This window comes from Mizuhopecten yessoensis, unplaced genomic scaffold (genome assembly GCF_002113885.1).
Source record: "Mizuhopecten yessoensis strain PY_sf001 unplaced genomic scaffold, ASM211388v2 scaffold3853, whole genome shotgun sequence".
NCBI classification, from domain to species: domain Eukaryota; kingdom Metazoa; phylum Mollusca; class Bivalvia; order Pectinida; family Pectinidae; genus Mizuhopecten; species Mizuhopecten yessoensis.
In genome coordinates, this window is record NW_018405252.1 from 517,833 (window position 1) to 545,781 (window position 27,949).

General features: G+C 37.7%; 2 protein-coding genes across 8 annotated transcripts in view; one reads left to right on the plus strand and one right to left on the minus strand.

Moving 5' to 3' along the window:
- LOC110448138 (signal peptide peptidase-like 3) overlaps positions 1–20,913 on the plus strand; it is a 61,479-nt gene extending 40,566 nt beyond the window's left edge. For all 5 annotated transcript variants that reach the window (XM_021494210.1, XM_021494213.1, XM_021494211.1 and 2 more), the window contains exons 4-14: positions 6,731–6,807; positions 7,337–7,456; positions 9,438–9,516; positions 11,627–11,739; positions 14,009–14,115; positions 14,681–14,752; positions 14,928–15,016; positions 15,290–15,335; positions 15,655–15,805; positions 16,772–16,881; positions 19,354–20,913. In XM_021494210.1, coding sequence (XP_021349885.1) covers positions 6,731–6,807; positions 7,337–7,456; positions 9,438–9,516; positions 11,627–11,739; positions 14,009–14,115; positions 14,681–14,752; positions 14,928–15,016; positions 15,290–15,335; positions 15,655–15,805; positions 16,772–16,881; positions 19,354–19,422 — 1,033 coding nt within the window. In that variant the 3' untranslated portion in view covers positions 19,423–20,913. The remainder of the gene's footprint in view (positions 1–6,730; positions 6,808–7,336; positions 7,457–9,437; positions 9,517–11,626; positions 11,740–14,008; positions 14,116–14,680; positions 14,753–14,927; positions 15,017–15,289; positions 15,336–15,654; positions 15,806–16,771; positions 16,882–19,353) is intronic.
- Positions 20,914–24,982: 4,069 nt separating this feature from the next.
- LOC110448139 (GTPase Era, mitochondrial-like) overlaps positions 24,983–27,949 on the minus strand; it is a 26,857-nt gene continuing 23,890 nt past the window's right edge. For all 3 annotated transcript variants that reach the window (XM_021494218.1, XM_021494217.1, XM_021494216.1), the window contains one exon: positions 24,983–27,013. In XM_021494218.1, coding sequence (XP_021349893.1) covers positions 26,741–27,013 — 273 coding nt within the window. In that variant the 3' untranslated portion in view covers positions 24,983–26,740. The remainder of the gene's footprint in view (positions 27,014–27,949) is intronic.

The following is a 27,949-nucleotide window of genomic DNA, read 5'->3' on the forward strand; positions in this document are numbered from 1 at the left end:
GTAGTGTTTGGGCAGAGCAACATATCCCAATGTGTAGTAAGTGTCTGGGGTAGTGTTTGGGCAGAGCAACATATCCCAATGTGTAGTAAGTGTCTGGGGTAGTGTTTGGGCAGAGCAACATATCTCAATGTGTGGTTAGTGTCTGGAGTAGTGTTTGGGCAGAGCAACATATCCCAATGTGTAGTAAGTGTCTGGGGTAGTGTTTGGGTAGAGCAACATATCCCAATGTGTAGTAAATGTCTGGAGTAGTGTTCACTCTACCAAATGAAATGAAAACTTGGTACACATTGAATACAGGTACATGTTCTTATATTTGATTTTTATGTTTTATTTGTTTAATTTTTCTTGATAGAAAGATATTAATGTCAATTCGGTTGGTAGATAAAAGAAAAAAATTGTTTGAAGCATAAAATCAAGGTTGCTTTGTGTGACAAACAAGACTGTATATTTACATTTGCATGGCATTGTCACTATATAGCCTCTTTGAAAGCTGTGTCGTTGATGGGACTTTTAATTACCATGCATCACGCGACAAAATTCTTAGCGTATTAATACAACTCTGACCGGAACTACAATATCCAATATAAATAAACATGACGGCTGCTGAAATATTGCTGGGCATTGTGAGATTTGACAATGTCATTGTAAATTTATGTGCAAAATAAAAAAATAAAATAAAAAACACTTTTATTACAACGAAAACAAGACCAAGGTCTGCAATATCGTACAAAATGCACATCAGTTGAAATCACCAATGCCGGCAATGGAAACAATTTTAACGCTCATGCAATTTATCAGAAATATCGTCTGTTACACTGCACTGATCAACAGGGGTTCGTTACAAATGTCTGAAATACACATATTCTATAGACCTACTGACACATATGTTACAAACCTACTGATATGAGTTACAGCACACATAAACATTTCAGACATTTGTAACAAATCTCTGCTCCGTCGCAAGACCACTCACCTTAAACGCTATCAGTTTCACGCGTCTCGCATCCACGGTTCCTCAGTTTCTGACGACATGTCAAATAACGAGTCTGTTATAGAATCTACCGACTGTTTTCAGGTTCCCATACAATCAACAAATAAATTCACGCCTGGATTCTTCACAAAATGAGCAAAGAGAAAAGTTGGAATTAACTTCCCAAAATAACTCCCTCGTGGAGGGCAAGGTCGGATTTACGGTGTTCACTGTATTTGTCCATGCGCAAAATTTGTTCCGGGGATAAAACGAAACAATTCTAAATCTAACTTTCAGCTCAGAGTTCTATTGATAAACTTAAATCACCCTATAGACATATCATACGCAATTGTATTGATACTGAGTTGTGGAATAAAATTGAAGTGTTTGTTAAAATTTAAAAGTACTAGTTTGTTTGCCAATCAGGATGCGACAATACGCTGTTCAAACTGTTGAACGAAATTGTGTGGACTGTTGATAAGGCGGGCATTTTTAATTTTAAATATAAATTATAAGATAAAAATTAACATAACAGGCAGAGAAAACGTAAATATAAGTATTGAACTGTTTTTGTATGGTATTTATGATCTATTTGAATGACACAGCTTTGCAAGCAAACAACATAATGCGCGCGCATTATGTTGTTTGCTTGCAAAGCTGTGTCATTCAAATAGATCATAAATACCATACAAAAACAGTTCAATACTTATATTTACGTTTTCTCTGCCTGTTATGTTAATTTTTATCTTATAATTTATATTTAAAATTAAAAATGCCCGCCTTATCAACAGTCCACACAATTTCGTTCAACAGTTTGAACAGCGTATTGTCGCATCCTGATTGGCAAACAAACTAGTACTTTTAAATTTTAACAAACACTTCAATTTTATTCCACAACTCAGTATCAATACAATTGCGTATGATATGTCTATAGGGTGATTTAAGTTTATCAATAGAACTCTGAGCTGNGTCCTAGTCTTCCATAACAAAACACACACCGCAGATATAGGTCCAGATAGGTCAAGTCTAGGTGTGTCTAGCTGGGCTTTCTTACACTTAGAAGGTCTTCATTTGAAGGTGAACGAAAAAGTTCAAATGACTAATAACCTTGTATGTGATGTAAATATCTAAAAACCTTCACTAGTTTAACAGGAAAGGCACGGTATCTCCTGCAGAGACACGCCAACAGCCATGTTCAAGATTGCATATCAAGGTCAAAGCAGACTCTATTTCTGGCATTGATTATTATAATCAGGCATGTCTTATTTGTGTGAATTAAAAATTTGTTTGAAAATTGACTTTTAAGACATTTGAGCTGAATATCTGTCCACTACCTCTGGTTAGAAAAGTTTGTATATTGTTCTGTATTGGATGCCTGACCTAGATTTCAGGAATCTTCTTTTAGTTGTGGTAAACAAATGTTTAGCGGGACTACAAACCTACTGTGATATTACTTAGAACTGGACTTTACCTTACAAACGTGAACCAGTCGTTTATCAATGATCAGGTTAAATTTTAACTCACTTTAATGAAACCAGTTTGATTTATTACATTTGCTCGTTAAATATGTATAAGTGGACATGCATAATGTTTTCCATCTAGTTACGATTGACAATTGAGTCCTTCAAAAACGAGCTGTGTCCTTGGAAATTTTTGATAAATTCTGGCTTCCCTAGGTTCCGGTTGTATATGAATGATGCTGTTATCTAGATCTTCTGTTAACTATTAAATTTCAAAATTGTATTTTACCCTTTCATCAAAGAGTTCGGCTATACATCTGTACGAAAATGTCACAAACTCTTCGGATTCAGGCTACGTATCCGGTTTTGTAACTAAACACCTTGTAGTGATGCTCCATTTAACGATATTGGCGTGGATAGACTTCCCATTTAATTACCTTCATTTTTCTGATATTTCAAGCCAATAGTTATAAAACCTTATATGCAGATACATTTTAAGGGTAGATAACAATCATATCACATGTAGGTCACAGTGACCTACATTTTCCGTCACTAAATTAAGTAAAGTTTGGCTCCATTTCTCTCCTTCTACATTAGTCATCAGATTTTATACCCAGGTGTCAGATCTATCCTTAGGGTTGATACACCATCATGTGACATGTAGGTCGATGTGACCTTATACCCAGGTGTCAAATCTATCCTTAGGGTTGATACACCATCATGTGACATGTAGGTCGATGTGACCTTATACCCAGGTGTCAGATCTATCCTTAGGGTTGATACACCATCATGTGACATGTAGGTCGATGTGACCTTATACCCAGGTGTCAGATCTATCCTTAGGGTTGATACACCATCATGTGACATGTAGGTCGATGTGACCTTATACCCAGGTGTCAGATCTATCCTTAGGGTTGATACACCATCATGTGACATGTAGGTCGATGTGACCTTATACCCAGGTGTCAGATCTATCCTTAGGGTTGATACACCATCATGTGACATGTAGGTCGATGTGACCTTATACCCAGGTGTCAGATCTATCCTTAGGGTTGATACACCATCATGTGACATGTAGGTCGATGTGACCTTATACCCAGGTGTCAGATCTATCCTTAGGGTTGATACACCATCATGTGACATGTAGGTCGATGTGACCTTATACCCAGGTGTCAGATCTATCCTTAGGGTTGATACACCATCATGTGACATGTAGGTCGATGTGACCTTATACCCAGGTGTCAGATCTATCCTTAGGGTTGATACACCATCATGTGACATGTAGGTCGATGTGACCTTATACCCAGGTGTCAGATCTATCCTTAGGGTTGATACACCATCATGTGACATGTAGGTCGATGTGACCTTATACCCAGGTGTCAGATCTATCCTTAGGGTTGATACACCATCATGTGACATGTAGGTCGATGTGACCTTATACCCAGGTGTCAGATCTATCCTTAGGGTTGATACACCATCATGTGACATGTAGGTCGATGTGACCTTATACCCAGGTGTCAGATCTATCCTTAGGGTTGATACACCATCATGTGACATGTAGGTCGATGTGACCTTATACCCAGGTGTCAGATCTATCCTTAGGGTTGATACACCATCATGTGACATGTAGGTCGATGTGACCTTATACCCAGGTGTCAGATCTATCCTTAGGGTTGATACACCATCATGTGACATGTAGGTCGATGTGACCTTATACCCAGGTGTCAGATCTATCCTTAGGGTTGATACACCATCATGTGACATGTAGGTCGATGTGACCTTATACCCAGGTGTCAGATCTATCCTTAGGGTTGATACACCATCATGTGACATGTAGGTCGATGTGACCTTATACCCAGGTGTCAGATCTATCCTTAGGGTTGATACACCATCATGTGACATGTAGGTCGATGTGACCTTATACCCAGGTGTCAGATCTATCCTTAGGGTTGATACACCATCATGTGACATGTAGGTCGATGTGACCTTATACCCAGGTGTCAGATCTATCCTTAGGGTTGATACACTATCATGTGACATGAAGGTCGATGTGACCTTATACCCAGGTGTCAGATCTATCCTTAGGGCCGATACACCATCATGTGACATGTAGGTCGATGTGACCTTATACCCAGGTGTCAGATCTATCCTCGGGGTTGATACACCATCATGTGACATGAAGGTCGATGTGTCCTTATACCCAGGTGTCAGATCTATCCTTAGGGCCGATACACCATCATGTGACATGTAGGTCGATGCGACCTTATACCCAGGTGTCAGATCTATCCTTAGGGTTGATACACTATCATGTGACATGTAGGTCGATGTGACCTTATACCCAGGTGGCATATCTATCCTTAGGGTTGATACACCATCATGTGACATGTAGGTCGATGAGACCTTATACCCAGGTGGCATATCTATCCTTAGGGTTGATACACCATCATGTGACATGTAGGTCGATGAGACCTTATACCCAGGTGGCATATCTATCCTTAGGGTTGATACACCATCATGTGACATGTAGGTCGATGAGACCTTATACCCAGGTGGCATATCTATCCTTAGGGTTGATACACCATCATGTGACATGTAGGTCGATGTGCCCTTATACCCAGGTGTCAGATCTATCCTCGGGGGTGATACACCATCATGTGACATGAAGGTCGATGTGACCTTATACCCAGGTGTCAGATCTATCATTAGGGTTGATACACCATCATGTGAGCAGGGAAAGCCAATATAGCAGAAGCCAATATAGCAAATATAGCAGGAGAAGCCAATATCGCAGGGGAAACAAATATAGCAGGGGAAGCCAATATAGCAGGGGAAACCAATATAGCAGGGGAAGCCAATATAGCAGAGGAAATCAATATAGCAGGGGAAGCCAATATAGCAGGGGAGGTGTCAGATCTATCCTCGGGGTTGATACACCATCATGTGACATGAAGGTCGATGTGTCCTTATACCCAGGTGTCAGATCTATCCTTAGGGTTGATAAACCATCATGTGACATGTAGGTCGATGTGACCTTATACCCAGGCGTCAGATCTATCCTTAGGGCCGATACACCATCATGTGACATGTAGGTCGATGTGACCTTATACCCAGGTGTCAGATCTATCATTAGGGTTGATACACCATCATGTGAGCAGGGGAAGCCAATATAGCAGAAGCCAATATAGCAAATATAGCAGGAGAAGCCAATATCGCAGGGGAAACCAATATAGCAGGGGAAGCCAATATAGCAGGGGAAGCCAATATAGCAGGGGAAACCAATATAGCAGGGGAAGCCAATATAGCAGAGGAAATCAATATAGCAGGGGAAGCCAATATAGCAGGGGAAGCCAATATAGCAGGGGGAGCTACTATAGCAGAGGAGGCCAATATAGCAGGGGAAGCCAATATAGCAGGGGAAGCCAATATAGCAGGGGGAAACCAATATAGCAGGGAAAGCCAATATAGCAGGGGAAACCACTATAGCAGGGGAAGCCAATATAGCAGGGAAAGCCAATATAGCAGGGGAACCCACTATAGCAGGGGAAGCCACTAGAGCAGGGGAAACCAATATAGCAGGGGAAGCCAATATAGCAGAAGCCAATATAGCAGGAGCCAATATAGCAGGGGAAACCAATATAGCAGGGAAAGCCAATATAGCAGAAGCCAATATAGCAGAAGCCAATATAGAAGGGGAAACCAATATAGCAGGAGATGCCAATATAGCAGGGGAAATCAATATAGCAGAGGAAATCAATATAGCAGGGGAAGCCAATATAGCAGGGGAAACCAATATAGCAGGGGAAGCCAATATAGCAGGGGGAATCAATATAGCAGGGGAAGCCACCAATATAGCAGGGAAAACCAATATAGCAGGAGAAGCCAATATAGCAGGGGAAACCAATATAGCAGGGGAAGCCAATATAGCAGGGAAAGCCAATATAGCAGAGGAAATCAATATAGCAGGGGAAATCAATATAGCAGAGGAAATCAATATAGCAGGGGAAGCCAATATAGCAGGGGAAGCCAATATAGCAGGAGAAGCCAATATAGCAGAGGAAATCAATATAGCAGGGGAAATCAATATAGCAGGGGAAGCCACCAATATAGCAGGGGAAGCCAATATAGCAGGGGAAGCCACCAATATAGCAGGGGAAGCCAATATCACAGGGGAAGCCACTATAGCAGGCCTGATCCCTTGTAGATACATACAATGTTGCAAAGTAATGGAAATAAAGATAATTTATAACCCATACGATACAACAGGGTTAATATTTATATTTTATATCAAAATATTTTCTAGATCTTTGAACCTGGAGCAAGAACATCAAGAAAAAGAAAAAGAGAAGGATTCGTACCCTTCAGCTGATAATGAAGGACGTAAGTTGAATTTTACTACAACAATATTGTTGATTGGACTTTTATATTCATCATAGAATGATTTTGTTTTACTATTGTTAATGTCTCTGTTTTAAATGTTGATAAATGTTTTTTATCAATGCAAAAAATTGAACCATCAGACTATTTTGAATTTAGACTAAATAACTACTTTGATGTTACGTACTGTATTGTAATTGAAAAAATAAGTTATTTCAGTAATAAATTTCATCGCATTTTGCTGCTGTAAATAAAACAGTGTTATAATGTTGAAACCGCATTTGCCATGAAACAGGAAGTTGACTGTTATCAGAGATACAAATAAATCATGATATGATTTGCAAAAATTACAGTTTGTGGTTGACAAGTAGTTAGTAATGCATAAATTATGACTTAGCTTTTATTGTAAAAAACATATTGTTCATTCTGGAGCGCTGAATTTAAAAGAAAAATGTGCATGTACATTAAACATCCAAATAGATTTCAATTAACACGCATTATCTTCAGAAATCTTTCTGATGTTTTATTATAGAGGTCCAGACCATTGATTCTTGCCAAGCTGCATTTCTCCCAATTGGGGCCTCAATTTCCCTCCTTGTGATGTTCCTCTTCTTTGACTCACTACAGATGGTTTTTGCAATTTGCACTGCAGGTGAGACACAAGAAGGTTAAGGTGTATATTAATTGCCAATATGAGTTAAACATGAATTATTTATAAATGTTGTGTATTTTTTTTACAATGACTAAGAAAATTGAACAACAAAATATAGATTTACATTATTTACATCAGGTAAAGGTTCTTATCATATAACACTGATTCGGTCAAGCGACGGTTTTGTACACCTTGAGGAAAACTTATAAAAATGTGGTTAAATACCTCATATCATTGAAGATATTTGGACTATGATAAAATACAGGTAAACAAGTAATTTAATAAATCATAATTAAAAGAAATATTGATATAAACTGGCACAAAACTGAACCATCTTCGAGAATATCAGAGATTCTGAGATGAATGAGGTATAATAAATAACAGATTTTGTAATTAAGGAGCTTATGGCTACTTTTTATTTTTATTTTTGTTATAAATTCATGAATAAACATGACGCACAGATTCCTGAATTTCTGCTCATCGATTGTATATTGATCAAGTATTTAACAGTTTGTCGTTAAGCTTAATGAAAACCATGGTAACCCGATTTTATCATAGGTTTAGTTTCTCACCTTTGGTATGATTCCTGTGTCGTCCTAGGTGTGGATACAGGTAATGAATAAATATGTTGATAGACACAGGTGTAGGTCAGCAGCATTGTGTGGATTATGTCACACAGGGAAACAGGAGAAAGTGTTTAACTCCTCCTTCGTGTTATAAACAGGTCACTATCAACTCTGATATACACAAGCCTCCTGAGGACATAATCATGACTGTAACAGGATACTTGTTTTGTTAGACAACTGATCGTTCGGTGCCGCCCTGCTTTAGAGCACTTTCATTTCACAGGGTCAAACTGTCAGGGGTTAGTTCTCGTAACAACTTAACTTTTATTTTTTGCACAAAGCAATGAATAGTCATTAGTATGTCACATGATAAAATCTCTGAAATTGATTGGTCTAAAATTTGGGTGCATTAAAATAAATAGGTTTACAGTAATTCAAACATATGTTCAAATATTGTAGAAGTTGAAATGTTCGTATTGAGTAAGTAAACGTGAAAATATCTCCCCACAAATATTTATTGATAGATTATATGTATATATATAGAATATGTACGTTTCAAAACTATTGACAATATAGAAATTTCCACATCATGAACAGGCTAAATAGTCGCAACAAGAACATTTCCACAAATGAAAATTTCCACTTTTACAGTAAGTTTGTAACCTATCTTTTCTATGATGGGTTAATCTGCTAAAGCTCACTGTCTATAACACATAATGATCATGGCCTACTTTCCCTATAACACATAATGATCATGGCCTACTTTCCCTATAACACATAACGATCATGGCCTACTTTCCCTAAAACACATAAAAATCATGGGTTACTTTCCCTAAAACACATAACAATCATGGCCTACTTTCCCTAAAACACATAACAATCATGGCCTACTTTCCCTAAAACACATAAAGATCATGGCCTACTTTCCCTATATCACATAACAATCATGACCTACTTTCCCTAAAACACATAACAATCATGGCCTACTTTCCCTAAAACACATAACGATCATGGCTTACTTTCCCTAAAACACATAACAATCATGGCCTTCTTTCCCTATAACACATAAAGATCATGGCCTAATTTCCCTATAACACATAAAGATCATGGCCTACTTTTCCTATAACACATAACAAACATGGCCTACTTTCCCTAAAACACATAACAATCATGGCCTACTTTCCCTATAACGCATAACGATCATGGCCTACTTTCCCTATAATATTCAGAGTGGACCAAAGTAGGTACCTATAACACATAAGAATCATGACCTACTTTCCCTATAACGCATAACGATCATGGCCTACTTTCCCTATAACACATAAGAATCATGGCCTACTTTCCCTATAACGCATAACGATCATGGCCTACTTTCCCTATAACACATAACGATCATGGCCTACTTTCCTTTTCAGTGTTGGCGACTGTAGCATTTGCCTTCCTCCTGTTGCCCATGTCTCAGTACGTCATCAAACCATGCTCCAGTGGACAAAAGTAAGTACCTTGTATATACAGAGTGGACCAAAGTAGGTACCTGATATATACAGAGTGGACCAAAGTAGGTACCTGATATATACAGATAGGACCAAATAGGTAACTTTTGTTAACATAGTGGACCAAAGTAGGTACCTGATATATACATAGTGTACCAAAGTAGGTACCTGATATATACATAGTGGACCAAAGTAGGTACCTGATATATACAGAGTGGACCAAAGTAGGTACCTGATATATACAGAGTGGACCGAAGTAGGTACCTGATATATACAGAGTGGACCAAAGTAGGTAACTTTTGTTAACATAGTGTACCAAAGTAGGTACCTGATATATTCAGAGTGGACCAAAGTAGGTACCTGATATATATAGAGTGGACCAAAGTAGGTACCTGATATACACAGAGTGGACCAAAGTAGGTACCTGATATATATAGAGTGGACCAAAGTAGGTACCTGATATATACAGATAGGACCAAATAGGTAACTTTTGTTAACATAGTGGACCAAAGTTGGTACCTGATATATACAGAGTGTACCAAAGGAGGTACCTGATATATACAGAGTGGACATAAGTAGGTACCTGATATATACAGAGTGGACATAAGTAGGTACCTGATATATACAGAGTGGACCAAATAAGGAACTTTTGTTAACATTGTGCACCAAAGTAGGTACCTTATATATACATAGTGGACCAAAGTAGGTACCTGATATATATAGAGTGGACCAAAGTAGGTACCTGATATATATAGAGTGGACCAAAGTAGGTACCTGATATACACAGAGTGGACCAAAGTAGGTACCTGATATACACAGAGTGGACCAAAGTAGGTACCTGATATATACAGATAGGACCAAATAGGTAACTTTTGTTAACATAGTGGACCAAAGTAGGTACCTGATATATACAGAGTGTACCAAAGTAGGTACCTGATATATACAGAGTGGACATAAGTAGGTACCTGATATATACAGAGTGGACCAAAGTAGGTACCTGATATATACAGAGTGGACCAAATAGGTTACTTTAATTCACACAGTTGACTGAAGTAGGTTCCATCTACATCAAATTACCAAATTAGGTACCATTGCATACATTTTACATAACAAGTCTAGAAAAATATTCCTAATTCAATAGGATTTACCTTAAGAACAGTGAAAAAATAACAAAAGTTTCTGTTTAACTGATCCGTATGATCTCTTAGTCAGTGAATATTAGAAACTGAGTTGACATGGGATATAGAAACTGTACCTCAACACCTCCATCTGTGTCACAGGTTAAGGAGAAATGTTTCATCCATACCTGGGAACTTAGACTGGCTACCAGCCCCTAAGTACTTAGACTGGCTACCAGCCCCTAAGTACTTAGACTGGCTACCAGCCCCTAAGTACTTCGACTTGCTACCAGCCCCTAAGAACTTAGACTGGCTATCAGCCCCTAAGTACTTAGACTGGCTACCAGCCCCTAAGTTTTTATGAAGAATTTCTTAACTGCATTTTACTACTAGCTTATCTCCCCCTAGTTTAGAACTTAGGGTCTCTAGAATCAGACATCCAAGTGATCAATATTGTTCTTAGAGTTCATTTTTTTTCTAAATGGTTCAATATTCTTGAGACGCAGACACACACACAAACAAAACATAAATATAGTTATTAATTATCAAAGTTACATGTGCACACATGAGTTACTATTTTACAGTTAGGTAGATAGACCAAAGGTCCATGTGCAAGTACTGCACAGGTCATCACCACCTAAACTGTGAATATTGATGACAGTGTATTCTGTCATATTTTATTTCAAATGTATGTATAAAGAATAGTCAACATGAAGTAGATAAGTGATACTTTTATTTCATTTCACATACCGGTACATACATGTGTTAAGGATATTTTCAATAAGAGACCCATATGTGATAATTTTAACAAGAATTGCCCCAAATCTGTATAAGTATGTTAAGAACGTAAGGTCTGAAACATAATTATTATTTTTGATGTTTTGAGTCAGACCAACACCTCCCAAAACTCTTGGTTTCAACTTTTCTAGATTTTATGGCCGACAGGAAAAGGGGCATTTGTAGTAAAGTTGGTAATTTACTTTTGATTTACAGGATATCATTTGGTGTGTGTGGCCGGTTCACTGCCGCGGAGATACTCTCTTTCTGTCTGTCCTTCTTCATAGTGTGTATCTGGGTCCTCACTGGCCACTGGCTACTCATGGACGGTAAGTCACCATAGCAACCCGTCATCAGTGTGTAACTGGTTTTCACTGGCCACTGGCTACTCATGGTCGGTAAGTCACAATAGCAACCTGTCATCAGTGTGTAACTGGTCCCCACTGGCCACTGGCTACTCATGGTCGGTAAGTCACCATAACAACCTGTCATCAGTGTGTATCTGGGTCCTCACTGGCCACTGGCTACTCATGGTCGGTAAGTCACCATAGCAACCTGTCATCAGTGTGTAACTGGTTGTCACTGGCCACTGGCTACTCATGGTCGGTAAGTCACAATAGCAACCTGTCATCAGTGTGTAACTGGTTGTCACTGGCCACTGGCTACTCATGGTCGGTAAGTCACAATAGCAACCTGTCATCAGTGTGTAACTGGTTGTCACTGGCCACTGGCTACTCATGGTCGGTAAGTCACAATAGCAACCTGTCATCAGTGTGTAACTGGTTGTCACTGGCCACTGGCTACTCATGGTCGGTAAGTCACAATAGCAACCTGTCATCAGTGTGTAACTGGTTGTCACTGGCCACTGGCTACTCATGGTCGGTAAGTCACAATAGCAACCTGTCATCAGTGTGTAACTGGTTGTCACTGGCCACTGGCTACTCATGGTCGGTAAGTCACCATAGCAACCTGTCATCAGTGTGTAACTGGTTGTCACTGGCCACTGGCTACTCATGGTCGGTAAGTCACAATAGCAACCTGTCATCAGTGTGTAACTGGTTGTCACTGGCCACTGGCTACTCATGGTCGGTAAGTCACAATAGCAACCTGTCATCAGTGTGTAACTGGTTGTCACTGGCCACTGGCTACTCATGGTCGGTAAGTCACAATAGCAACCTGTCATCAGTGTGTAACTGGTTGTCACTGGCCACTGGCTACTCATGGTCGGTAAGTCACAATAGCAACCTGTCATCAGTGTGTAACTGGTTGTCACTGGCCACTGGCTACTCATGGTCGGTAAGTCACAATAGCAACCTGTCATCAGTGTGTAACTGGTTGTCACTGGCCACTGGCTACTCATGGTCGGTAAGTCACAATAGCAACCTGTCATCAGTGTGTAACTGGTTGTCACTGGCCACTGGCTACTCATGGTCGGTAAGTCACCATAGCAACCTGTCATCAGTGTGTAACTGGTTGTCACTGGCCACTGGCTACTCATGGTCGGTAAGTCACCATAGCAACCTGTCATCAGTGTGTAACTGGTTGTCACTGGCCACTGGCTACTCATGGTCGGTAAGTCACAATAGCAACCTGTCATCAGTGTGTAACTGGTTGTCACTGGCCACTGGCTACTCATGGTCGGTAAGTCACCATAGCAACCTGTCATCAGTGTGTATCTGGTTGTCACTGGCCACTGGCTACTCATGGACGGTAAGTCACCATAGCAACCTGTCATCAGTGTGTATCTGGTTGTCACTGGCCACTGGCTACTCATGGACGGTAAGTCACCATAACAACCTGTCATCAGTGTGTATCTGGTTGTCACTGGCCACTGGCTACTCATGGACGGTAAGTCACAATAGCAACCTGTCATCAGTGTGTATCAGGTTGTCACTGGACACTGGCTACTCATGGACGGTAAGTCACCATAGCAACCTGTCGTCAGTGTGTAACTGGTCCCCACTGGCCACTGGCTACTCATGGACGGTAAGTCACCATAGCAACCTGTCATCAGTGTGTAACTGGTCCTCATTGGACACTGGCTACTCATGGTCGGTAAGTCACCATAACAACCTGTCATCAGTGTGTAACTGGTTGTCACTGGCCACTGGCTACTCATGGTCGGTAAGTCACAATAACAACCTGTCATCAGTGTGTATCTGGTTGTCACTGGCCACTGGCTACTCATGGATGGTAAGTCACAATAGCAATCTGTCATCAGTGTGTAACTGGTCCCCACTGGCCACTCATGGATGGTAAGTCACCATAACAACCTGTCATCAGTGTGTAACTGGTCCCCACTGGCCACTCATGGACGGTAAGTCACCATAGCAACCTGTCATAAGTGTGTATCTGGTTGTCACTGGCCACTGGCTTCTCATGGACGGTAAGTCACCATAACAACCTGTCATCAGTGTGTAACTGGTTGTCACTGGCCACTGGCTACTCATGGATAGTAACCCATAGATGCATAACTCACAGTGAAAGAAAATTCAAAAGATTTCAAATTATTTTGATGCCAGTATTAATCTGTTCTTAAAAATACAGAAAATTGAATTCTAGTTGAATTATTATAACTGTTCTTGTTTTGTGTTTCAGCCCTGGGTATGGGGCTCTGTGTGGCGTTTATAGCCCTCGTTAGACTTCCCAGTCTCAAGGTGTCCACGCTACTCCTGGTTGGTCTTCTTATCTACGATGTGTTCTGGGTAAGTCCCCACAATCTTCATATCAATCTCAATAGACTATCTTGGTGATAAAAATGTTTGCCATGAAAAAAAACTATGGTGGGTAATTTAATTATTGAAATATGTTACTTTCATTTAATTAAGACTTAGCAATCATGACTGAATAGGATCATACCTTACTTTCTGTTTCATTTGAAATTGATGAAATGAGTTTGATGAAAATTAAAGATCCTTTTATCACATGATCAAGAACTCTTTTTGCCTAATTCAAAAGATAAGCTTTTCTAGATCATCATTTAAGATTAAAAATTCTGCCATCTTTAGCTCTATATTTACCGTCTCCATTGTGCGTGTTAATATCATCTGGAAATCTGTAACGTTTCATTACCATGTTAGGACATCACAACAGGTCATATTACTGAGTTCATATACAAAATATGTAGCATGGATGTATTCACGAAATAACACTATAATAATGTGATTATAGCAAATTTTAATTGTTGTTATCATATGAAAAAGTTGTCTCGACTTTCCAGTATTTTGTATATATTTACCTGTTGTAAGTTACCTGTCTTTTTTTCCACAGGTGTTTTTCTCTTCCTACATATTTAGTGCCAATGTAATGGTAAAGGTAGCCACTCGACCCGCAGAAAACCCTGTAAGTTGATCTATGTTTATGATGTTGTGACATTGTCTATGATTGTGTTAATCCTATAACGTGATTCTGGTCCCTTAAGCTTTTGCAAATTGTCAAAAAATTGTCAAAGAAAACTTATTTTCCAAAATTGAAATATTTTTTGAAAAATGTACATTTGCAATTTGTGTTTCCTTAGGTGGGGGTTCTTGCCAAAAAGCTGCACCTAAATGGTCTGATGAGAGATGCTCCAAAACTATCCTTGCCAGGAAAATTAGTGTTTCCAAGGTAACTGGACTTCACATACTCACGTTTGGTGAATGCTTCCACTACAGAAGTTCATCTGTTTCTATGGTATCAGAACTGAAGATTACTGTATGGCAGTAAAAATTATCTTAATGTTAATTCATTCAGTAATTGTGTAAGTTTACTAATTTGTCACAGATATGTGTGGTATTTATCTTATTAATAATCAATTCTGTTCACAATAATTAATGAAATGCATTCCTGTTTCCTGTGTTTCCATCACATGTGATAGATGTTGATTTGGTTCTGTTACAGTATGCAGAATTCTAGTCACTTTTCCATGCTGGGCTTAGGAGATATAGTAAGTATGACTTCCCTTTTAACTGAATTCAAGACTGTTGATGAAGTTTCATAGAATGTGTTCCTAAACATTTTCTTCATTTTTTTTTAGAACATACATGAAATATTGAAGGTGTGGGAAATGATGCCTCATTACGATTCATTTCCCAACTCTACCAACTTCAAACAGCTTTTATATCAAATTTTACACAATGGACAAATATGAGAATACCTTAAATAAGTTCGTATTTCAGGGTTCCAAGGTCATTGTCAAGGTCACTTGCTATTTTAAAGTCAACCTTCCTTGTTGGAGAATGTACGACAAGCTGTTTACTTTGTAGGTGATGCCAGGGCTTCTGCTCTGTTTTGTGCTGCGGTACGATGCGTACAAGAGGTCCCAGGTGACGTCCATTGAGGCCGGTGTACCGCCACCTTCCAACTACGTACAGAAGCTCACATACTTCCATTGTTCTCTAGTAGGCTATTTCTTAGGTAAGTACAGTCAGGTAACTGTGTCTACGGTCCATTGTTCTCTAGTAGGCTATTTCTTAGGTAAGTACAGTCAGGTAACTGTGTTTACAGTCCATTGTTCCCTAGTAGGCTATTTCTTAGGTAAGTACAGTGAGGTAACTGTGTCAACAGTCCATTGTTCCCTAGTAGGCTATTTCTTAGGTTAGTACAGTGAGGTAACTGTGTCTACAGTCCATTGTTCCCTAGTAGGTTATTTCTTAGGTAAGTACAGTCAGGTAACTGTGTCTACAGTCCATTGTTCCCTAGTAGGCTATTTCTTAGGTTAGTACAGTGAGGTAACTGTGCCTACAGTCCATTGTTCCCTAGTAGGTTATTTCTTAGGTAAGTACAGTCAGGTAACTGTGTCTACAGTCCATTGTTCCCTAGAAGGCTATTTCTTAGGTAAGTACAGCCAGGTAACTGTGTCTACAGTCCATCGTTCCCTAGTAGGCTATTTCTTAGGTAAGTACAGAAAGGTAACTGTGTCAACAGTCCATTGTTCCCTAGTAGGCTATTTCTTAGGTAAGTTCAGCCAGGTAACTGTGACAACAGTCCATTGTTCACTAGTAGGCTATTTCTTAGGTAAGTACAGCCAAGTGACTGTGTCAACAGTCCATTGTTCACTAGTAGGCTATTTCTTAGGTAAGTACAGCTGGGTAACTGTGTCTACAGTCAAACAAGTCGGTGACTTATAACTGTGTACAGTCAATAGACTATTATAATTTCCAGAATGACACATTTTCCAGAACTCTTTCAATAATATCTCCATTAACTGACAAATAACGTCTGGCTTCAAAGTATATCAGTTGAGAAGTATAAAGGAATTGGTAAAAAAAAAGGTGAAAAAGCAAGGGACAATATATCAAGGCATTGTCATACATGTTTACAGGTTTTTTTCCTGCAGGTAGACTCTACCTTTGTGATGTATTAATGACATGTATGTTTCAGGTTTGTTAACGGCCACCGTTTCCTCTGAAGTGTTCAAGGCCGCCCAGCCTGCCCTCCTGTACCTGGTTCCATTCACTTTGTTACCCCTGCTAACGATGGCATACCTCAAGGTAACTGTCCTTTGAGATACTGTGACATCACTTATTTTCTTGGGGTATTTAATTTTGTATATTTTGTGGTGTAATCTTCATCTACCAATTCATAGGTCTACAAAGTAATTAAAAGTTTGACATAAAGCCATTCTCTGTATGAGCAGGTACTCATAATCCACAAATTCATGTTCCCACAAAATGGTGCTTTTTTCGGGAAACCATGAAGTTTGGGCCCCGCGAAAATATCTCAATTTACAGTATGATAAAAGGTAGGATACGTAGGTTTGGCCTCTTTGGAATTCAAAAGTAATCGTTCGTTCATTCTCGATATCCAGGGGTTACACTCCCTCACTTTCTCTACACCGCTGGAATATGTCATAACAAAATCAAAGGCTCTATGTGCGCCACCTTTTGGTTGACACCAGTTTGACCCTTATCATCACATAAGGGTGCAGAGAATGTAAAATAGTAATCGAAGGATGTTGTCCTCCAAGCTACAATGAAAGGTAGAGAAGGTAGGTCTAGTTTCCTTGGTATTCAAATCTAGTGGTATTGTGGTGTTCTTATGTCAGCTATCCAATCTGTTGTGGTTATTTCCTCCAAGCAGCTGGTTCTTTTTGACCTCTGGCTATTGACCTATGACCCCTATCAACTGGTCTGTGACCCTAGATGTGTGGGACTCTGGTATTAAGGCCTAGGGGTATTGACAGGAATGATGAATGATGTGTGTAAAGTCTGTCTAGTAAATAGTTATGGAAGTATTGAAATGCTCTTCAGGGTCAGTTAATCAAAATTGTTTATTAAGTGCACCATCCATACACTTGAGTATTGTTAGCAGTGAGTGTGTTTATGATAATTATACAGTAGAAGTTATAGCTATGTAAAGAAACTGTTTCCATGACAACAGTGGGTGGTATTGATGTTACCAAATGTAAATTAATTCATTCATCCCTGAAGACACCTTTAAACGCTTCCAGATCAAAGGTTGGAATAGTTCATTATAAAATTTCAGGGATGAATGAGTTAACTTATCTAAGGCATCAAGTTTATAGTAAACTAGGCTATTACATATGCCAACCAGAACAGGGAGGGTAGCTAGAGGCGATCAGTGTTAATACATACATATTATCACTAAGGCAACTTTAACTATTGACGATGGATATACTGATTTGTATAAAGTCAGTCACCCTACCAGGAAGATTTTACCAAGGAGGTTCCTTAAGGTCATCGGAGTGTATTGATAAACAGAAGTAGGAAGTACATCCCTAGTTGAAAATCCAATGTAGGGAGACAGTATCACAATTTCCGCAAATTCTAATGTTTAATATTAAACTGATGAATATTGTATGTTTATTATTGACAGAACAGTGTGTTCTCTCAATATTAAAGTATTTCAAAGCAATCCAGGCATTAATTCAGGTTTTTTTTATCAATGAGTCACATGTGTCCATTTTTCTGTACTTCAGGAAACGGCTACCTACTTCACTACTGTGAAGTGTTTCAAGAACGTTAACTCTTACCTGCAATTACTATGTGTATATGGTTTTATTATAAAATGTCAATTTTTATATCGTGTATAGAGAATTAATTTTACACAATTTCAGCATTGATTAAATTGATATACATTAATGCAATACTAATATATGTCAGTATCATTTTTATTGACATTATTTTGTAAAAATATTGTGTGTTTCATTTTATTTTCAAAATTCACTCCTTTTTACATAAATTTCCATTTAAAATCCTTAAAATTCTGGCAACCTATATTTGTTTGTGGCAAGAAAATTTTCTTTACTTTAAAGCAATATAACTACAAAATTTGAAGAAATTCTACTGAGAAATGGTGACACAATCCTATTACCTTAAGAGCTCGCTGTCTGAGACAACATACTTGATTAAACACTTGGATCCTTGTATGATGATTCACTGTTTGTGATTCTATTTCCTGGAGACATTAGTTAATATCATATGATAAATAAAACCTCACATTTCCTGTGTATCTATAGGTGATAAGCTCGGATAAACACTTCACTAGATTTTTTAGTACAATCAGTAATAATGCATCTACTATGGAACTGTCTTCAAGTTTTCCATTATGTATCTCTGTAGCTGAAGTATGGGTTCTTGATTACTAAGTTAGCACACTGAAAATGATTTTAATCCAATCTAACACAACAAAACAACCACAGCCGAAAACAGCCCTAATAGTTCACATTCTCACATGCCTAGATCAGTAGGGAAATAGCTATAGCTTCTCATGTCAAATGAAATATTTATGTAAAGTTAAAAATTTCATTATCACTTGGAACTTTGAATGAATTGCTGACAAAAATAATATGAATATTTGAAAGAAATTTGGAATTTCAGAATTTTTCAAGAATTAAGAATTTTTATTATATGCAGGTTAGGAGACTTGTAGTGAAGTATATTTTGTCACTAGAATTATTTTTCAATGAAATTTATTTTCATTTTTTTCTTGTCTTTCTACAGGGAGATCTTCGGAGAATGTGGCACGAACCCTTCATCGTTCAAATCCAACCCAAAAACCTGGATGTATAGCGGCCCGTCTACAGCATCAGTCGATAATGAAAACTCCAGCATTTCTCACTCATTACATCCATACCCAGGCCAGATTTCAGAATAGAAGATGTTTGTTATATTTTTTACTTGATTTACAAGAACCTGAAGGCCATTCAAGGACAAAAGTGTTACCGTATAATCATCATGGCCATTTCTGTGTGTCGAACATGTGATAGTTCTGGGGAAAGAGTTCAGGAGAACATTTATTTCATGAAGTTGAAATACTTCACACAAGGATTTCTTGGAAGCTAAATGGTGATTACTTCTTTGTGAAATCTTTGATTTGAACATTGCAAGAGTAATGATATCCATAAGTTGAATCAGAATATCTGTAACTTGTGTGAAAATCTCTGAGGACAAAGAGCAGAGGACAGGATGTGGCCTGGGCTTAGACAATTAAAAATGAAACAAACAGCCAGCTAGTTTATATGCAGAAGGAAGACTGTAGAATGAAGACTTTATACCAGAGTGAAAAATGCACATCTGATGTTAGAGGAAATTTACAAATGATATTCTGCATTTGAAGTGAAGGAATGATATGATAGGACAGGTGACCATGGCAACAATGAACAGGACCAAAATGGTTTCCAGGAGTTTGTGTATTTGTATGAGCAGGGAGAGGCTCTGGTGAAGGTCCTGCCAGTTACTAACATGTTGCTGTAGATTTTTCGGAGATACCTGAATGTTGGCGTGTGGGATATACATATGTTATCGGAGATACCTGAATGTTGGCGTGTGGGATATACATATGTTAAAGAGACAATGTTGGCGTGTGGGATATACATATGTTATCGGAGATACCTGAATGTTGGCGTGTGGGATATACATATGTTAAAGAGACATATTCCTATGCTATTGTTGTACCTGTTCTGGCTACAAGCCTCACAGGGTGTCAATCTGCTTAGCTGTTAGGATGTTATCATTGTGTAGCTAGATTTCATATTCATGGATTTTTGGTTTGTTACGTGACAAGCTGATGTATATGTGTTTATATGTTATTTATGTGTTATCCTACCCAGCTACTGTATGGATGTTGGTACTTGTTTGGTAGCCTCTATGCCAGTGAGATGTTTTAAGGAACGTTGACTTATCAGAGTTCACAGCCCTGAGTACATGTTATGTCATACACAATATATTACGGTACCAGGCATTTATGTATGGCGTATTTTAATTGAGTTATGGGAAGGTAGCTGAAATTCAAATGATTTTTACTTATATTTTAGACTTTAAAATTTTATGTGACTTTAACATGTATAGGGTAAGAAACATATTTTTAAAATCAAGTAAAACTTGTTGTAGAAAACACAGTGCTTAGCTGGAATATGTAAGGCAGACAGATTCTTTTACCATAGAGTGAGAGAAAAACCTCTACTTTTAGCAGGGAGTGAGAAAATATTGAGGCAAAGGAGGTAATTCAGATTTTAAACATTGTTAAATTTTAAAACCATATGCTCTGTCAAGTTTTAATAACATTTTTGGTCAAAACGCCAGAATTAAATTTGAGAACAAATACAAGGAGCAAATTTGGAGACGGTTTCACTTATTGAGCATATTGGTCCTTCGCAATTTACACATTTTATCTAAACAGTATGTAAATTTTTACTGTCCTTCAATTATCACTATTCACAGAGTTGCTTGACAATTCTACTTAAGTGACTACATTAAATTTTTACAATGCAAGCTATTTTTCTTTTTCATTTTCTAGGATAGCAACAAATTAGGTGTCATTTTCCAGGAGAGCAACTGATTATAATGTTGACATTATTTGTACACAACATTTCCTATCCCCTCTGTAATATTGCTTTGCTGTTTGTGATATGAAAACTTGTGTAAAAAATAACCCATCAAACTTATTTTCGGAATGGAATTTCTGACATGCTGTTAATTACTTACCGAGGAAAAGTGGAAAGTGTAGATATGACATTTGTAGAGCAAGATAACTTTCTGACTTTAACAATGGTCAGTATAATTACGGCTGAAAAAACAGGTTGTTTCCAACATCGTAGGCATTTATTGTGTACAAGTTTACCTCTCACTTGATTCTGTCATTAGGGAAGATGGAGTAAAGCTTACTGCAAACATCATTATGTTTAAACATTCCGGTTGTGCAAAACCTCATAATATAAGCTTATTGCGAACTTAATGCAAAATGTCAAACAAGTATATTTCCAGAAAGATTGAAATTCAAAAATAAATAATATATAAAGATTGAAATGAATATATGAATGACTGACATTTAACTATTTTTCACATAATTCTCAAAAATCACATTTTGAATATTTGTGTTGCTATTAAACTGATCAGGGTTTTAAACAGCCTGGCCTCTTTGTAATCATTCTGGTGTAAAACAAGAAAACCATGTCCAAAATTAGATTTTAGAACTGATACCTGCTATATATTAGTTTGAAAAGCACATAAAGATGTTTATATGTAAACCTGGCAGTCACATAGCAACCCTATATTTACTTTATCACTGCTACCATTGACAGAAGAATGTAAGCGAGTATTGAAGTTTTTATTCCGCTTGGTGAATGTTTTTGTTTGCAACTTTTGATTTCATTTTTGTAGCTTCATCCTTTCAGTTAAAGATTTTGTGCGAGATCTGTTCCATTGTGTACTGTTGAACTGTGACATTTTAGACATTGTGAGGTAACCGGAGGCTAAGTTGTACAGGCTTATTTACATATCTTACTAACGGATATTCATTCACGCGTGTACACCACAATCCATCAACATTTCATTACATGTTTGTATTGTCAAGGTTCAATTTTCATTTATTTTTCGCACAATATTCTTTAATTTTTGCTTTGCCAATGATATAAATTATCAGCCCTACAGGTACCTAGCATATAATAAACAAATGTACTTACGGTACAGAATCATGCTTAAATTATTCACGACATCTCAGACCTGATGTAGTTTATTTATATCAAGGTGATTATCAAATGAATGATCCTATTGTGGCCGCGTAGAATTTACTTATCGTTTGATGATACCCTGGTCACAGAATAACTCAAACTCATTCATGTGAACATTTAAACAATTGCCAAAACTTCCGAGCTTCCATTTGTCGCTATAAAAATGTTTGGTTGTCTATTGCTGTGACAACTACCTGCACTGTATATATTCATATGACACTAGCATTTTACCTCAGAAAATATATCTGATATAACTGGAGTTATAGCTAAGAGTTTTATTATGAAAATGCCGAAAGCCTAAAACACGCTACCATATATTTGAATTAAATTAGCTTCTCTGGAGCATTTAGAAATTTGGTAAAATTATGATTATTTTGAGTTGTAATTATTTCAGGACCTAGCAAAATTCTTAAAAAAAGCGTCACTGGAGCATTTAGCAATTTGGTTAAGTAATGATTATTTTGAATTACAATTATTTCAGAATGTTACAAAAAAAATATCCATAAAAGAAACGGTCAGAGATATAAATAGATAATAAGTATTTCTAATAGCATATAAATATAGTAATAAACGCACTAGAAATATTAGATATTTTTACAGGCAGTATACGTTTTATTTTGTAACAGCACAAATTAAAAAGTAACCAAGAGTTTACTCGGATTGGTTTGAAAGAAATTAAACACTAAGATAGTTTCTCTTTATTTAACATTCGACTTAAAACTGTCCATTAAGGTCTACAGTGGTGAAAGGGTTAAACTGTATGGATGACATGCTGGTATAGGTCTCCAGAATGTTTTTCTATCATGGTATACAAGTGATCAATTTAGAATGGTGTGAACTTTATTATATTCTATAGAACTGATGGTTCTGAAGGGTTTATGTTGATCTTCTACAGGGTAACAAGTATATGTGATAGGGTTGTTTCCAAAAATAAAAACTTCAACTACCTACATATGTGTAAATTATTTGAAAATAATTTTCTATTACATGTAGTTTACCTTCTTAAAATTTCACCATAAGTATCTTCAGTGCTTTTAATTTCTTGTTTAATTAGTGCCCAAATATAACAGTTAAATACAGGCAGTCCCATAACTGAAGGATAGAAAACAAAAAGCGTGGTCTCATTCTGGTAATTTTATTGTCGTAATACGTTTTTCTGTATACAGTGTATTTAAAGCTGAAGTGTTACACATTTTTGTGCAAAACACTGACAGTCGATCTGTTGAAAACGTTTTCCATGTCAAAATTATGTTTGTTGTAATTGTTGATAAGCCTGTAAACTTGTTCAGTGTCGGCTAGGAATCCTATGAATTGTGTTTTTTTTAAAGGACTTCACTTAAGATTGAGTTGTCTGAATGAAAGGAATGCAAGTAGATGGTGAAAATGGATTGTGACCGTGTTAAATGAAAGTATTATAACTGTGGTTCGGTGTAAATGTTGGCACAGGTGTGGTGTGTATTGTGGAAATGTATTAAATTCTTTTAACTCATCATTTTACTCTGTGTTTTTACTTAATTTTATCAGTTGTGTACATTTATGTTACACTGTATAAATATTAAAATATCTCCTCCATTCTGAACAAGACTTGCCAGTTTTGCATCAGTCGAAAGGGCAGTGGTCCCTTGGATTTAATCGACTTCATGTACTTATAGATTATCAAAACAAGAGGCCCAGGGGCCTTAATAGCTCACCTGGTATTTTATTTTTCAATTTAAAACCTGCTGAGTACCATTCAGGTTTATCAAAGGAGTACAAGAAACAAAGTTGCAAGAAGAACTACAGATAAATCTGTTTTGGTGGGAAAGACACCAAGAAAATGAGTTTCCATGTTATGTCCCAATTTTCCTCTATTTCTCCTATTGGACATCACATGCATCTTTTTATACAAATTTTAAAAACATTGATTTTTTCCCCCCTTATTTATAAATATTCAATTCCCTTTGCCCAAAGATTCTCTAGAACAAGTTTGGTTAGGTTAAAATCCCTTCATCGGTACAGAAGGATAAGGATCTTTAATGTTTTCCTCTATTTCCCCTAATGGGCCCAACTCATCTCCCCTAAAGAAGGGGGTCCACACACCTCAGTTTAAACAAAATTGATTCTTTTGTCCCTAAGCATGCTTCAGACTGCATTTGGTTTAAATCCCTTCACTTGTATAGTAGGAGAAAAAAATTTCCTCTATTTCCCCTATTGGGCCCCGTCCCTATGCTCCCAGAGGGCCAACACCCTCCGTTTATACAAACTTGAGTCTCTTTTGTCCAAAGATACTCTAAAAAAAATTGGGTCAAAATCCTTCTATTGGTTGAGAAGAAGATTTTTTAAAGATTTACCTATTTTCCCCCTATTTGGCCCCACCCCTCTGCATCCAGGGTGACCATACTCTCCGTTTATACAAAACTGAGAACCCTTTGGCCAATGATACTCCAGACCAAATTTGGTCAAAATCCTCTGAGCCGTTCAGGACTAGTAGCGTTTTAAAGGGAAAAGTTGACGGACGACGGACGCTGCGGCATGGGATAAGCTCACTTGGCCCTTTGGGCCAGGTGATCTAATAAAACCACCTTATTCAATATCTAGCATACAGATTTAAGACTGAAAAGTATTTGAAACTAGCACCTCTGATTCTAAACCGGTGAGCTAAAAAACATACGACAGAAACCTAACATGTTAATATTTATTGAACAGAAGTACTGAAGGGGTGGAACAATACCAGTCAAATGCCATGTGCTGATTTTGTTCAACTTCAGTCTTTGTATAAAATGAATATTGACCAAGATTATTTATGCACTTGCCCCATAAGTAATTGAAGTGTTTTACAGATTGAGATTTAGATGTCTGAAATACAAATGAAATTCAAGATATGACTACTTTTACTCAAAAAATATTGAGCTGATATCGTTTGTTTCCATAATTTCATAAAGGGCCCTAACCCCAAATATTAGCCTGATTATGGCAGTTATTAACTTGTAGTGCACAGTTGCCAGTATTCTATAAAGGGTCATAACTCTAAAATTTATTATCTGAACCTGAAAAAGTGATACTGACTGAGGCGAAGCGAGAAATTATCAAGCATATAATAATGGGTGTTATCAAACTTGTCTGAGCTTGCATAATTTATCATGTCAACAGGTTTGTAGATAATACAATAATGATTACATGATGGGTACTCAAGATAATGAGCGGTACTGCACTTGTACCCACCTGCTAACATCAAATATAAGGGGACATCAGATTCCATATAAGGAAAGGGTTGCACTAGTGTCGAAAATGCAATTCTACATTAAGCCATCACATGCAGCTCATCTTTATACTGAATAAATGATGAAGATGATACCATTCCAAGGTTAACAGTCCTGACCTTTAAAATTGATCGTGTCTGAAAACTCTGAATACTTGTAGGAAATGCCCAGACCTATTTGTGATGACCACTTTGACCAGCATAACGTGGGAGGGTTCTCAAGTTTAGATTATATCTTAAACACAAACCATTGTCCTGATCAAGCTCATCAGGAAAGTGAACTGATGACATACAAGAAAAGGTCACATCATTTAAGATCATCAAATTTATTTTAGTGTGTAAACAATGCTTCTTCAGGGAAGCAAGAAACACATGGTGTTACCTAGGTAACTATCACAGCCTCTGACATCTGAAGGAGTAAATTCTCAACTAAAGGTGACTGAATAGTGAGTCCATGACACAAGTCTAGAGGTGCTGACACAGGAAAACAAATAGTGATGAATGTTGATGAATGGAGTTACAAGGTCCTGACAAAACACTGACCAAGTCCCAGTGTGCTGACACACGCCGAAATGTTTCGAGGTCCTGAAAAAACACTGACCAAGTCCCAGTGTGCTGACACATGCTGAAATGTTTCGAGGTCCTGACAAAACACTGACCAAGTCCCAGTGTGCTGACACACGCCGAAATGTTTTGAGATCCTGACACAAGACTGACCAAGTCCCAGTGTGCTCACACAGGCTGAAAAGTTGAGGTCTTGACACGCGATAAAATGAGTTGCGAGTCCAAACATCAGGGTGACCAAATCCGAGTGTCCTAACACAGGCTGAAAAGTTTCAAGGACCTAACATGTGGATGAAAGGAGCTGCGGAGTCCCGACATGAGGCTGATGAGGTCCCATGTTCCTGACATGAGGATAATCGGTAGCAAGATCCTAGCACTGGGGGACAAGTCATAATCTGATCTAGTGATGGGAGGGTGATCAAGTTGTGAACATGGAGACTGTAACAGTTAATTTGTTACAGAAGCCAAGTAGAATAGAACATTTATCCCTGCACAGTCTCCGTAACAAGTCTGTACTCCACCAATTCCTCAACCACCTTTGGTTCATTCCGCAGGTCATGCAAGAAAGGTAATAAATTCAAGGTGTTTTTGAATTGCCCATTTTGGAGATTTCATCTTCTATATTGCTAGTGTCCTTGTAATTTGATTTTGATGTGCTTTTTGCTGAACGGTTTTTACTTTTCTGGATGGTTTTCAGTTTAGTGTGCTTCGATTTTTCTTTGTTCTTGTTGTCTTCATTGTGAATTTTCAGTCTCAATATGATGTCACAGCGGAAAGCGTCCATGAGTGCTGCATGGGAATCTTGTCTGATCTTTTTTATAATTGATCCTTTAGGACCAATCGCCATTTGCTGAAATGTACAAAATCAACATTGGTAAGCAACAGTCCTTTCATTCACAAGTACGAAAATCCATTTTGATTAAAGATGAATACAATATATTAGAACCTAACCAATGGTTCTACTTTAATACAGAATCACACATGGCCACAAAGGATGATGCTTGTTAGGAAAACATTACAAGCTTCCCCCGTAAGAAAATATATACTGCTCCAAATGGATGCCATCCATTGCTAGCCAATTATTTTAGTACAAAGTATTTGTCTATTTTTAGCAATAACATCAAAATTGGCATTTCCTATAAAGTAGCCTTCAATTATTTTTTTCTTTACCATGACAATTTTATGCAGATTTAATGATTAACTGTTAATTAAATGAAAATATCAAGTGAAACAAGAGGCCCATGGGCCTTAACGGTCACCTGAGTCTATAGTATTTATTTTTGTTGTTGAAATATGTACCAATTTGAGAAAAAATAGTATAATGTTAACTTAACTTTGTCAGGACCATGAGCTGATCATTCCTAGACCAATTTTAAGTGAGATCGGCCTATTAGAACTTAGTAGCAAAATAACGGCCATGGCAGCCAAATTGTATTTCTGATTGACCCGAAAAATAACAACACTTTGTCAGGACCATGATTCGATCATTCCTACAAAGTTTCAGTTCAATCGGCCAAGTAGATCTTTACTTTAAGTTTGAAATAGTTTACCAAAATGGCAGCTGTGGTGGCCATATTGGATTTCTGATCGACCTGAAAAATAACAACACTTTGTCAGGACCATGAGTCAATCATTCCTACAAAGTTTCAGTTCAATCGGCCTAGCAGAACTTGACTTTAAGTTTGAAATATGTTTTCAAAATGGTGGCCGTGGCGGCCATATTGGATTTATGATTGACCTGAAAAATAACAACACTTTGTCAGGACCATGAGTCGATCATTCCTAC